The sequence below is a fragment of the Oncorhynchus gorbuscha genome, linkage group LG05 (genome assembly GCF_021184085.1).
Source record: "Oncorhynchus gorbuscha isolate QuinsamMale2020 ecotype Even-year linkage group LG05, OgorEven_v1.0, whole genome shotgun sequence".
NCBI classification, from domain to species: Eukaryota; Metazoa; Chordata; class Actinopteri; order Salmoniformes; family Salmonidae; genus Oncorhynchus; species Oncorhynchus gorbuscha.
In genome coordinates this window covers 67,581,937-67,596,405 of record NC_060177.1, presented here as the reverse complement: position 1 = coordinate 67,596,405, position 14,469 = coordinate 67,581,937, and the positions used below count along the sequence as shown (strand labels likewise).

At 46.8% G+C, this 14,469-nt stretch overlaps 1 protein-coding gene across 1 annotated transcript in view; it reads left to right on the top strand.

Moving 5' to 3' along the window:
- The window catches only part of LOC124036363 (GAS2-like protein 1), a 43,535-nt gene that overhangs the window by 24,637 nt on the left and 4,429 nt on the right, over nt 1-14,469 (top strand). The window contains exons 3-4 of the mRNA XM_046350860.1: nt 3,780-3,887; nt 8,716-8,812. Of these exons, the coding sequence (XP_046206816.1) occupies nt 3,780-3,887; nt 8,716-8,812 (205 nt within the window). The remainder of the gene's footprint in view (nt 1-3,779; nt 3,888-8,715; nt 8,813-14,469) is intronic.

Sequence of the window (14,469 nt, the reverse complement as noted above, 5' to 3'; positions counted from 1 at the left end):
ACATCGGAACTGCAGTCTCTACCAATGTGAGCAGGTCATCACCACCCATGGGTCTGAGGAGTTGGATTCCCAGTAGGTCAGGTGCTGCTGGGTAAACTGGCCAACGGCCAACCCTTGCCATTCAGTTTCTGCCCTCCACACCTGTTTTTGAGGTTGGGGGAGGGAGGGGCGCTGACCATGACCATGGCCCTGGCCTTTTGGGTATTTGGGGGGTGGCTGCATCGCCGTTTGTTAGGCTGGTGGTAGGACCAAGGGCGTGTGTAGGGCAGGGCCGAGTGAGAGCGGCGAGGTTCACGCGTGGGCTTCTGGGCTTTGGGTTCCACAGCGGTGTAGCCTGACTCAGCTGTTTTCTACGTTTGATGAGCCCGCTCACCTAGGTGGGCGAAGAGCAGTCCAGGGACCACTGGGAGCTTTCTCAGCGTCCGTCTGGAGTCATCAGACATTGGGGTTTGGCGAGCCAGACCTTGCGACAAGTCATAACAAGGGTGGACATCAGTCTGCCTAGCTCTCTGGTAATGAGTCAGTCAGGTTGCAGAGGTCCAGGTCTGAGTGGTCCGACTGGAGCATCCTGTTCTGTGCTAGCATGAGCACTGAGAGAGAGTTCCCTGTGCCGGCTGCTGTGTCGTAGGCCCGTGACATTAGCACGGGCTTACGAGAGAGGGGAGAACATCGGCTCTGCTATGAATTAATCTACCTTAGGCATATTGTTCAGCCCGTATTGTTTTGCTTCGCGCATGGCAGATATCGTCCCATTGTCCTTGCCATGGTGGGCGAGAGCCTGCGGGTCGGCCCAGCATCTCTGAAGCTCTGTAAGAAAATCTGGTACACTGAACTGTGTAGCTGCCGGGGCCTTCTTAAAGAACGGTTAGGTGCAGGGGCCTTCTTAAAGAACGGGTTAGGTGCAGGGGCCTTCTTAAAGAACGGGTTAGGTGCAGGGACCTTCTTAAAGAACGGGTTAGCTGCTGGGGCCTTCTTAAAGAACGGGTTAGCTGCTGGGGCCTTCTTCAAGAACGGGTTAGCTGCTGGGGCCTTCTTCAAGAACGGGTTAGCTGCTGGGGCCTTCTTCAAGAACGGGTTAGCTGCTGGGGCCTTCTTCAAGAACGGGTTAGCTGCCGGAGCCTTCTTAAAGAACGGGTTAGCTGCAGGGGCTGTGGCTTGAGGGTCATCAAGCTCTAGCCTAGCAAAGGCCGCACGTAGGAAAGCACGTAGCGAGGCAGAGCTTTCTTCTGACTCTGTGTGATCAGAGCCTCGGAATTACTCCTCTGACCCATCTTCAGTGTTCAGACTGAATGGGTCCACAACACTGGTTGGCACCTCCTTCATGTTGGGTGTGTCATCATCCTGGTCACTAAAGTGCCGGTTGGCTGCCTGAGTGGGTAGCCAGTTGGCTGCCTGAGTGACTAGCAGGTCATCATCACGGCTATCTGAGTCCTCTGTTGCGTCCCCCATGTATGAAGGAAGTGCTAGAGGGCCTCGACTCAGGGCTTGAAGGAACACAAAAGCATTTTTAGCTGCTCTATCTCAGAGGATAAGGAATCGACCTTCACGAGTGAAGCTCTTATGTTTTTACCAGGGGGGCACCATCGGCTTTGTGGGTTTTCCCTCTTTCAGTGGACCTGGGTGGGTCCTGGCAACAACGTCTGACGCTGGTAAATTATATTTGAAAACCAGGCCCTCAACTCTGGCTAGCTGCGCTTCCCTCACCTTCACAGGCAGGATGGCGCAGTTAATGCAGGGGTCAGAAAGGGCCTCATGCAAGTGGCCAACACCTAGGCAGTGGGGGCACAGGTCATGACCATGACTTGTAGTTCAGCTTCACAAGAGGAGGAGCCATGCATGCCCAGCATCATGGTGATGCGGTGTTGTCTCAGCTCAGAATGTGAAGAAAATGTATACAACAAATAAATATAAAATATTTCTTATGCTAATTACGGATTCATCAAATGAACTAATATAATAGTAACCGGAGACTGTATAGAACAGCTACCACAATACACAGTAAAGGTAGAGAGCTACAACAGTCTGGTGGGAGCTGTACAGCACCCACAAAATGATTTTGGGTGAGCCTAGCTATGACCACAGGGCTGGAGCAGGAGAGATATCATGCGTTCTGCCTTCAACAAAAACTCTTCTGTGGTTTTTTTTGTTTCGGTATGTTGCATTGAAAGTGGCTAATATTGAGTTGATTCGATCACAATTGCTACAGTAAAGGGAAACGTTGATAGTGTTAACTAACAGGGAAAACTCTAGAAAGTTGAGTGGAGTTCAATCTCTGGCTTCTTTCCATGGGCTGATATTTCTTCTGTGCTCTGTGTGGAAATCCTGGGGAGCTGCGCAGCGATCTCTGGGCTACTGCACACCCACGCATGCACACAGTTTAGGGGGAACACAGTTTAGGGGGAACACAGTTTAGGGGAACACTGTTTAGTGGGAACATTGCCTGCAACATTGATACAACCTCCAGCTAAATATATACTGTACATGGATGGTAAATGTCTTCAATCGATACCTGACAGTCTCACATTTAATCTATTTTGATCTAATTCAATCTCTCTTCATCTGATTTATGTTCTTAATTCGATTCATTCCTTGGGAAACTACTGAGAGCCTTTCCCTTGTTTCACTGTGTTTGTGTTTGTACTGTACATGTGCTTTCTCTGCATTGTTGGGCCCGTAAGTAGTCTACACCTGTTGTTTATGAAGCATGTGACGAATAACATTTGATTGAATTGATTTGCTGCTGTATATACAGTACATATGGAGTACAGGAGTCCCTGTTGTTTCTTTGTCCTTGCTCAGCTCGCCTATTTTTGTCCTCTGTGATGTTGTTTCTCTCTTTCTCTTGGTCGACAAGTGTGCACACGCCTTTGTCTGAGAGAGCTGCCAAGAATATCATCAAAGCTGGCCAATCCCAGGCGAGAGAGAGAGAGCCCACACAACACAGGCCTCTCTCGCCCCACCCTAGAGTTCTGTCTGACTCCAATGTGCTAAATAAGCACCCCCAACGGCACAGTACAGGACCGGAGAGTGTCTCTCTCTCAACCCAAAACGCATCTGAAACCACAGACTCAAATGAATGTCATCCCTCTGGCTTTAGTTAGGGCCTCACCTTATTGCTGCAGTCTGGAGGTCTTCACAGCAGTGTGTGTGTGTTTGTGCGTGTGTGTGCTGTGATGTTTATTTGTGTGCCTTTTATGACTTTTTGCACTGCAGCAATGAGCTGGACTAATCTTTCCAGGCAAATGAGGCAAATATTTGGTGAGGCAGGGAGAGATGGGCCCTCTATTACACAGGTACTCAGAGGGACCTCTGCTCTGCTTGAAGCTAAGACACACACAGACAGCCAGGGCTAGCCATGTCTCACCCTAATGTAATATAATCACTGTGCTGTTGACACACACACACACACACACACACACACACACACACACACACACACACACACACACACACACACACACACACACACACACACACACACACACACACACACACACACACACACACACACACACACACACACACACACACACACACACACACACACACACACACACACACACACACACACACACACACAGAGAACTCAGGACCAGAGGGGATTTTGTCATGGATATGAGTAAGCATGATGTCATAGGAAGAGTTGAAATAAAATGAAGAAGATGGTAGTTTGAACAGAGAATGAACAGTTTATGCCTGTTGTTCCTTTCTGTAGATTTGTGAATGTCGATGTTTCGTAGGCTGTGGGTGGTAACCAGGGTTCTGTTATGTCTCTGTAGGTGCGGGAGATCCTGGGCCGCTGCTCCTGCCCTGCCCAGTTCCCCATGACCAAGGTGTCTGAAGGGAAATACAAAGTGGGAGACTCCAGCGCTCTGATCTTCATACGGGTATGAACCGACCATCAACATCAACCCCACCCACTAAACCAGACCATAAGAAGAGTCAACAATCAGCCTTGAGTGTAGTGTGTGTGTCTGCGTGCGTGCATGTGTGAGTATGTCTTAAACCTGTGGATGCATTAGTAACCAGGGTAACCAAACAGGTTAACCATTGCACCTTTACACAGTCCAAGAGTCCATAGATAGGTTATTTTGTATTTTTCACAGCTCATGGATGTGACTTTGGATTACTCTAATATCACTTAGATTGCATTGCAGTTTAATAGTAGGCTACAGTTAATATTTTGGATAAATGCAAATATTATGCCCAGGAGAAATTAGATTATCAAATGTTCATATGCTGCTGTTGTGATGACTGCTTACACAGTATTACAATGGTGGCATACAGTGTGTATATTTAGCTAAATTTGTTGCTGCAAGGAAAACCAGAACAGGGTCAAACAAACAAATGATTCTGTAGATATAATAAATGTCCCCTGAACTACAGTATGTACAGTGATCTCACTCTCCCCAGTCCAGGCTACATATTGTTTATAATTTGAACTGATCTGACCTATTACAAGTCCACTGCTCTGCCTCTTGGTACCTCCCTACTGGCTGGCCCAGACCTGCCAACTCCCATACACGTTGGCCCAGCATGACACAAATAGAGTTTTGGGTCATTTCCTGTATGGGCCCTTATCTGTCCTGCTCTGCTGCTTGCTTCTGCTAGGCTGTGTGCCTCAGTCTGGGCTCTGCCTGGTGTCGCCACTGAAACTTTATCTTGCCCTCCGGGCCTCTGCCTGCAGGAAGGCTCCGTGCCAGATAGATCGATTCTGTTTCTTACTTCCCATGTACCTCCGCCCAATTAATGGACTCAACGGATGCCAGTCCGAATCGTATCCATTTCCAGGATGTCTGCCTCAATATTTCCACTCTTCTTTTGAGCAGCTCAAACTTTCCCCGAGTTTAAAATGGCTAGTCATGTAGGTCCGTTAAAAGCACAGTGTGTATGTTCGGATCTGTGGTATGCTTTTACACCTCAGTGAGATGTTTCTGTTAAAAGTTTCTTAAAGATTGGATGACTGACTGTGTGTTTGACTGTATGGTATGTAGTGGAGTGCCAGTTTTAGTAGGATCTTACTTGTGTAATATGTTATAGTGTAGTGGCTGTTTTGGAAGCAGATAATGTAGAATTGTTAACTTTAGTGCCGTGGCTTTGTTGGAAGCAAATAAAGTGTTAAAACTAAAGTGTAGTGGCTTTTGAAGCAGGTAAAGTGTTAAACTCAAGTTTAGTAGTTGCAGTGTGTTCGAAGCGTGTCACACATCTTAGTGTAAAGCCTGTCTGGAGATTGTATGTAGGAGCCATTTCTCTGGCAGATTACCCCCCCCCCTCCCGCATTGTCTCTGCATTCTCCTCCACTCACTGAGGAGGACAGTGATTATACATATCCCCCAGCAGCCACTAGTGCAGCCCAGCCAAAACGCTTCCATATTTATCTTCAGGGAGGAAGCTAGCCTGCTGGCTGCCACCATCAAAGCCAACAGGCCTCATTCAGCTGCCAAAGCCTGACTAAGAGTGCAGGCTAGAGGATGAGGTGTAGGAGAGAAGGAGGAAGTAAGGGGAAAAAGGGGGATAAATAAATGGAGGAGAGTGACTGGGGCAGACTCTGGGAGGTCACCCATGTTCAAGGGAAGGGTGCTTGGGGTTGTAGTACAGTGTCAGCTGGCCATGAGCATAAAACTTCAAGCCTGATTTGGGAGGGAATTGGTTTACTCCACCCCCATCGTGATTACAAGGAGTCTCTGTTCATCGTTGACATAGAAACAGGGGTAGGCACTATGGAGTTGTGGAGTGTGGGATACACCATCACTGATGGAGTGGCTGCTGAGGCAGAGGGCTGGAGCATCACTGGTTCCAGGGAATCAACTAATCCTTATCATGGTACTCACAGCACAGAGGCTGGGTCAGGCATAGTGGGACTCCACTAGTGGACCAGACAATAGACAATAGGCCAACAGTTTACCATCACATAGCCTCTCTGCTGGGAACAATACCAAAAGTTTCAGGAGTAGAGTGGCAGCAGTAAAGGACAAGAGCTAGAAAAGAAGAAGGAAGGCAGAGGACAGCTGTTTTGCAGACAGGCAGTGTGTTGTGTTGGCGGTGTGGTGGGCATGTTGAAGAGCAGCAAAGGACAGGTGGTAGATGTCCTGAGTCAGTGTGGGAGGCCTTGCATGGCCACGTGATTTAGTGCAGTATGGCTCCCCGCAATATCCAGCTCACCCAGAGCACCCTCATGGTCCTGCCTGGCTTGGCCACAGAGACACGGGCCCAGTCCCTGAATGAAACATGTGGCTGGCAGCAGTGACTACACAACCCAGAGAGGAGGCAGACTGGTGAGGCTGCCTGCATCCACAGGACTTTCACATCAAGCTAAATATACAGCCTCTCTCTCCCTGCTGTGAGGAATGCATCTGCCTGCAGGGGAAAGAGAGCGACAGAGAGAAAAAGACTCTGTCTGGGGTTCATACTCTGGGTCTGTTTGCCTCAATGAACAACCCCCTCTCCTCTCTTCTCCTTTCCCCCTCTCTTCTCGCTCAACCCCCTCTCCTCTCTTCTAGCTGAAATTGTAGGAGAGGAGGGGCAGGATGAGTTGTTACCATGCTAATTCACCCCCGCTCTCTAAAAGCATGGTTACGCCAGCTGAGAGGGAGAGAAAAGGAGTGTCTTTCATAGCAGTGTGCGTGTTTATTCTTCTCCCCTCTCTTTTTAATTGTGTGTTGGCATGGCGATGAAAAGTGCTCATAATGGCGGCAGCTGGGGGGTCATGTGGGAGGAGGCGGAGGCATGGGCACTGGCAGGGGTGCATCTGATAGGAGTGTTACGTCATTTTTGGGGAAGGGGGAGGGACTCCAGGCCAAGCACTCAGCATTCTGCTCCACTTGTCGGATTTATATATCTATTGACTTGATCTGCAGTTTGTGTGGTATCGCACCGTGTCACTGGGTTTAAACATCACTTTAGTTTTTTTAAACAGTGTGTGTGCATGAGCGGTTGTGTGTGTACGCAGGGTTTGGTTTTGTACGTGTGCTAAGCTTCATAGTACAGTGCCTTGCGAAAGTATTCGGCCCCCTTGAACTTTGCGACCTTTTGCCACATTTCAGGCTTCAAACATAAAGATATAAAACTGTATTTTTTTGTGAAGAATCAACAACAAGTGGGACACAATCATGAAGGGGAACGACATTTATTGGATATTTCAAACTTTTTTAACAAATCAAAAACTGAAAAATTGGGCGTGCAAAATTATTCAGCCCCTTTACTTTCAGTGCAGCAAACTCTCTCCAGAAGTTCAGTGAGGATCTCTGAATGATCCAATGTTGACCTAAATGACTAATGATGATAAATACAATCCACCTGTGTGTAATCAAGTCTCCGTATAAATGCACCTGCACTGTGATAGTCTCAGAGGTTCGTTAAAAGCGCAGAGAGCATCATGAAGAACAAGGAACACACCAGGCAGGTCCGAGATACTGTTGTGAAGAAGTTTAAAGCCGGATTTGGATACAAAAAGATTTCCCAAGCTTTAAACATCCCGAGGAGCACTGTGCAAGCGATAATATTGAAATAGAAGGAGTATCAGACCACTGCAAATCTACCATGACCTGGCCATCCCTCTAAACTTTCAGCTCATACAAGGAGAAGACTGATCAGAGATGCAGCCAAGAGGCCCATGATCACTCTGGATGAACTGCAGAGATCTACAGCTGAGGTGGGAGACTCTGTCCTTAGGACAACAATCAGTCGTATATTGCACAAATCTGGCCTTTATGGAAGAGTGGCAAGAAGAAAGCCATTTCTTAAAGATATCCATAAAAAGTGTTGTTTAAAGTTTGCCACAAGCCACCTGGGAGACACACCAAACATGTGGAAGAAGGTGCTCTGGTCAGATGAAACCAAAATTGAACTTTTTGGCAACAATGCAAAACGTTATGTTTGGCGTAAAAGCAACACAGCTCATCACCCTGAACACACCATCCCCACTGTCAAACATGGTGGTGGCAGCATCATGGTTTGAGCCTGCTTTTCTTCAGCAGGGACAGGGAAGATGGTTAAAATTGATGGGAAGATGGATGGAGCCAAATACAGGACCATTCTGGAAGAAAACCTGATGGAGTCTGCAAAAGACCTGAGACTGGGATGGAGATTTGTCTTCCAACAAGACAATGATCCAAAACATAAAGCAAAATCTACAATGGAATGGTTCAAAAATAAACATATCCAGGTGTTAGAATGGCCAAGTCAAAGTCCAGACCTGAATCCAATCGAGAATCTGTGGAAAGAACTGAAAACTGCTGTTCACAAATGCTCTCCATCCAACCTCACTGAGCACGAGCTGTTTTGCAAGGAGGAATGGGAAACAATTTCAGTCTCTCGATGTGCAAAACTGATAGACATACCCCAAGCGACTTACAGCTGTAATCGCAGCAAAAGGTGGCGCTACAAAGTATTAACTTAAGGGGGCTGAATAATTTTGCACGCCCAATTTTTCAGTTTTTGATTTGTTAAAAAAGTTTGAAATATCCAATAAATGTCGTTCCCCTTCATGATTGTGTCCCACTTGTTGTTGATTCTTCACAAAAAAATACAGTTTTATATCTTTATGTTTGAAGCCTGAAATGTGGCAAAAGGTCGCAAAGTTCAAGGGGGCCGAATACTTTCGCAAGGCACTGTATATAGTCTCCCGCTAGTCTTCATTATGAGAGTGAATTTGTGAATTGATGCCATGTTTGTCAGGGTTGTAACCTTGTCTCCTTTCTCTCTCTCTCTCCACAGGTCCTTCGTACTCATGTGATGGTGCGTGTGGGTGGGGGATGGGACACATTAGAACACTATCTGGACAAGCATGACCCCTGCCGCTGTGCCGCCTTCGGTGAGGTCACCTCTACCAAAACAACCAGCCCTTTACCCTTTATAGTCACTGAGTTGTATTGTATTATATTGTACTGTATTGTATTTGTATATCTCAAAGTGCTGCACAGAAACCCAGCCTAAAACCCCAAACAGCAAGCAATGCAGGTGTAGAAGCACGGTGGCTAGGAAAAACTCCCTAGAAAGGCCAAAACCTAGGAAGAAACCTAGAGAGGAACCAGGCTATGTGGGGTGGCCAGTCCTCTTCTGGCTGTGCCGGGTGGAGATTGTAACAGAACATGGCCAAGATGTTCAAATGTTCATAAATGACCAGCATGGTCAAATAATAATAATCACAGGCAGAACAGTTGAAACTGGAGCAGCAGCACGGCCAGGTAGACTGGGGACAGTAAGGAGTCATCATGTCAGGTCGTCCTGAGGCATGGTCCTAGGGCTCAGGTCCTCCGAAAGAGAGAAAGAAAGAGAAAAAGAGAGAATTAGAGAGAGCATACTTAAATTCACACAGGACACCGGATAGGATAGGAGAAGTACTCCAGATATAACAAACTGACCCTAGCCCCCCGACACATAAACTACTGCAGCATAAATACTGGAGGCTGAGACAGGAGGGGTCCGGAGACACTGTGGCTCCATCCGAGGACACCCCCGGACAGGGCCAAACAGGAAGGATATAACCCCACCCACTTTGCCAAAGCACAGCCCCCACACCACTAGAGGGATATCTTCAACCACCAACTTACCATCCTGAGACAAGGCCGAGTATAGCCCACAAAGTTCTCTGCCACATCACAACCCAAGGGGGGGCGCCAACCCCGACAGGAAGATCACATCAGTGACTCAACCCACTCAAGTGATGCACCCCTCCTCGGGACTGTATGAAAGAGCCCTAGTAAGCCAGTGACTCAGCCCCTGTAATAGGGTTAGAGGCAGAGAATCCCAGTGGAAAGAGGGGAACCGGCCAGGCAGAGACGGCAAGGGCGGTTCGTTGCTCCAGAGCCTTTCCGTTCACCTTCACACTCCTGGGCCAGACTACACTCAATCATATAACCCACTGAAGAGATGAGTCTTCAGTAAAGACTTAAAGGTTGAGACTGAGTTTGCGTCTCTCACATGGGTAGGCAGAACATTCCATAAAAATGGAGCTCTATAGGAGAAAGCCCTGCCTCCAGCTGTTTGCTTAGAAATTCTAGGGACAATTAGGAGGCCTGCGTCTTGTGACTGTAGCGTACGTGTAGGTATGTACGGCAGGACCAAATCAGAGAGATAGGTAGGAGCAAGCCCATGTAATGCTTTGTAGGTTAGCAGTAAAAGCTTGAAATCAGCCATGGCCTTGACAGGAAGCCAGTGTAGGGAGGTTAGCACTGGAGTAATATGATAATTTTTTTTGGTTCTAGTCAGGATTCTAGCAGCCGTATTTAGCACAAACTGAAGTTGATTTTAGTGCTTTATCCGGGTAGCCGGAAAGTAGAGCATTGCAAGTAGTCTAATCTAGAAGTGCAGAAAAATGTATCCATGCTTTTGTCATCATTTTTGGACAGAAAGTTTCTGATTTTTGCAATGTGACGTAGATGGAAAAAAGCTGTCCTTGAAACAGTCTTGATATGTTCTTCAAAAGAGAGATCAGGGTCCAGAGTAACGCCGAGGTCCTTCACAGTTTTATTTGAGACGACTGTACAACCATTAAGATTCATTGTCAGATTCAACAGAAGATCTCTTTGTTTCTTGGGACCTAGAACAAGCATCTCTGTTTTGTCCGAGTTTAAAAGTAGAACATTTGCAGCCATCCACTTCCTTATGTCTGAAACACATGCTTCTAGCGAGGGCAATTTTGGGGCTTCACCATGTTTCATTGAAATGTACAGCTGTGTGTCATCTGCATAGCAGTGAAAGTTAACATTATGTTTGCTGTCATCTTGCCGTTTTCCTGTTTAAACTTATCGAGCTGACCCTGGGAGAACTGAAAACTGTTCTTCAGGTCCTGGACCTCTCTGGTCAGGTTGTGTGTTTCTTTATTAGTTGATTCCACCAGTATTTGGACAATTTTATTGTTGTAATAGCTGCTTGTAGAACTATTTTTGTTCATTTAAATGATCCTTCACCTGTGATAGAGAGACAACATTGTCCTCAACGGTACTCCCACCAGCCTTGGTCTTTGTCATGGTAGCAATGTAGGCTACGCTGTTACTCCTTTCAGTTCCAGACAGGGCAGGTCGCAGGGAAGATGGAAACAGAAACAAACAGCAGGGATCTAGACAGACACAACCCAGGGATAATCCGCGGTCCCAGCCACAAGGGCTAACTGTGTCACGGGCTGCGTTCAAGCCCTCAAGGAAACCCTGCTAGCTTGATAGGCAGCTAACAGTGGCAGCTAGGCTGGCTGCTACGCTAAGCAGCTCACCAGACCCTTGGTCGGCAGGATCCAAGTAGCAGCAGTCCCAGCAACTGATGCCAACCGCATCACGGGATCCAAACTCAAAAGGTAGCTAGCAAGTAACCAAAGCTTGTCACCAAACTAGTGCAACCACAGGTACAACCCCAAATCCGTAAACACAGGCACCCTCATAGATATCATCCTAACCAACCTGCCCTCTAAATACACATCTGCTGTCTTCAACCAGGATCTCAGCGATCACTGCCTCATTGCTTGCATCCGTAATGTGTCTGCGGTCAAATGACCACCCCTCATCACTGTCAAAAGCTCCCTAAAGCACTTCAGCGAGCAGGCCTTTCTAATCGACCTAGCCCGGGTATCCTGGAAAGATATTGACCTCATTTCGTCAGTAGAAGATGCCTGGTTTTTCTTTAAAAGTGCTTTCCTCGCCATCTTAAATAAGTATGCCCCATTCAAAAAATGTAGAACCAGGAACAGATATAACCCCTGGTTCACCCCAGACCTGACTGCCCTTGACCAGCACAAAAACATCCTGTGGTGTACTGCATTAGAACCGAATAGCCCCCACGATATGCAACTTTTCAGGGAAGTTAGGAACCAATATACACAGGCGGTTAGGAAAACAAAATTTAGCTTTTTCAAACAGAAATTTGCCTCCTGCAGCATAAACTCCCAAAAGTTCTGGGTCATTGTAAAGTCCATGGAGAATAAGAGCACCACATCCCAGCTGCTCACTGCACTGAGGCTAGGAAATACTGTCACCACCGATAAATCTACGATAATCGAGAATTTCAATAAGCATTTTTCTACGGCTGGCCATGCTTTCCACCTTGCCACCCCTAACCTGGTCAACAGCCCTGCACCCCCCCACAGCAACTTACCCCAGCCTCCCCCCATTTTTCCTTCACCCAAATCCAGATAGCTGATGTTCTGAAAGAGCTGCAAAATCTGGACCCTCTCTTTCTAAAATTATCTGCCGAAATTGTTGCAACCCCTATTACTAGCCTGTTCAACCTCTCTTTCGTGTCGTTTGAGATCCCCAAAGATTGGAAAGCTGCTGCGGTCATCCCCCTCTTCAAAGGGGGAGACACTCTAGACCCAAACTGCTACAGACCTATATCTATCCTACCCTGCCTTTCGAAGGTCTTCGAAAGCCAAGTTAACAAACAGATCACCGACCATTTCGAATCCCACCGTACCTTCTCCACTATGCAATCTGGTTTCCGAGCTGGTCATGGGTGCACCTCAGCCACGCTCAAGGTCCTAAACGATATCATAACCGCCATCGATAAGAGACAATACTGCGCAGCTGTATGCATCGACCTGGCCAAGGCTTTCGACTCTGTCAATCACCACATTCTTATCGTCAGACTCAACAGCCTTGGGTTCTCAAATGACTGCCTCGCCTGGTTCACCAACTACTTCTCTGACAGAGTTCAGTGTGTCAAATCGGAGGGCCTGTTGTCCGGACCTCTGGCACTCTTTATGGGGGTGCCATAGGGTTCAATTCTCGGGCCGACTCTTTTCTCTGCATACAACAATGATGTCACTCTTACTGCTGGTGATTCTCTGATCCACCTCTATGCAGACAATACCATTCTGTATACTTCTGGCCCTTCTTTGGACACTGTGTTAACTAACCTCCAGACAAGCTTCAATGCCATACAACTCTCCTTCCGTGACCTCCAACTGCTCTTAAATGCAAGTAAAACTAAATGCATGATCTTCAACCGATTGCTGCCAGCACCTACCCACCCATTCAGCGTCACTACTCTGGACAGTTCTGAATTAGAATATGTGGACATCTACAAATACCTAGGTGTCTGGTTAGACTGTAAACTCTCCTTCCAGACTCACAACAAACATATCCAATCCAAAATTAAGTCTAGAATCAGCTTCCTATTTCGCAACAAAGCATCCTTCACTCATGCTGCCAAACATACCCTCGTAAAACTGACTATCCTATCGATCCTTGACTTCGGCGATGTCATTTACAAAATAGCCTCCAACACTCTACTCAGCAAATTGGATGCAGTCTATCACAGTGCCATCCTTTTTGTCACCAAATCCCTATATACTACCCACCACTACAACCTGTATGCTCTTGTTGGCTGGCCCTTGCTTCATATTGGTCGCCAAACCCACTGACTCCATGTCATCTATAAGTCTTTGCTAGGTAAAGCCCCGCCTTATCTCAGCTCTCTGGTCACCATAGCAGCACCCACCCATAGCACGTGCTCCAGCAGGTATATCTCACTGGTCACCCCCAAAGCCAATTCCTACTTTGGCCGCCTTTCCTTCCAGTTCTTTGCTGCCAATGACTGGAACGAATTGCAAAAATCACTGAGGCTGGAGACCCATATCTCCTTTACTAACTTTATGCACCAGCTGTCAGAACAGCTCACAGATCACTTCACCTGTACATAGCCCATCTGTAAATAGCCCATCCAACTACCTTATCCCCATACTGTTATTGTATGTATTTATTTTTTACTCCTTTGCACCCCAGTATCTCTACTTGCACATGAATCTTCTGCACATCTATCAATTGTAATTATTTCGCCACTATGGTCTATTCATTGCCTTACCTCCCTTATCTTACCTAATTTGCACTCACTGTGTATATAGACTTTTTTTCTATTGTGTTTTTGACATTATGTTTTGTTTATTCCATGTGTAACTCTGTGTTGTCGTTTTTGTCGCACTGCTTTGCTTTATCTTGACCAGGTCGCAGTTGTAAATGAGAACTTGTTCTCAACTGGCCTACCTGGTTAAATAAAGGATAATTTTTTAAAAAGTGCCTCCACAATGCTATCACAGTGCTACCACAGTGTACTTATATTGCTACCATAATGCTATAATAGTGCTACCATAGTTCTACCACAGTGCTTACACAATGCAGCCACAGTGCTATCACAGTGTTATCATAGTCCTACCATAATGCTATCATAGTGTTACCATAGTGCTACTACAGTGCAACCATAGTGCTACCTCATTCAATATCATGTCAATGGCCTTTCAGACAACACTACACTTCACTCATAAAGCCCTCATCACACTGTCATAAACATGACATGACGGCTTCCATAACCATTCATATCAGTTAATGTTTAACCTTGTGTGTGATAGCCAGGCCTGGGGCTGGTGTTACTCTGTGCTGTGGGTAGAATAGCTCTTCACTCTCCATGAGTCCACACTGCTGCCAGACCAATGATGCCAGTGGCCTTGTGTCTGGACAACTGACATGGGCTGAATTAATGCTTGGT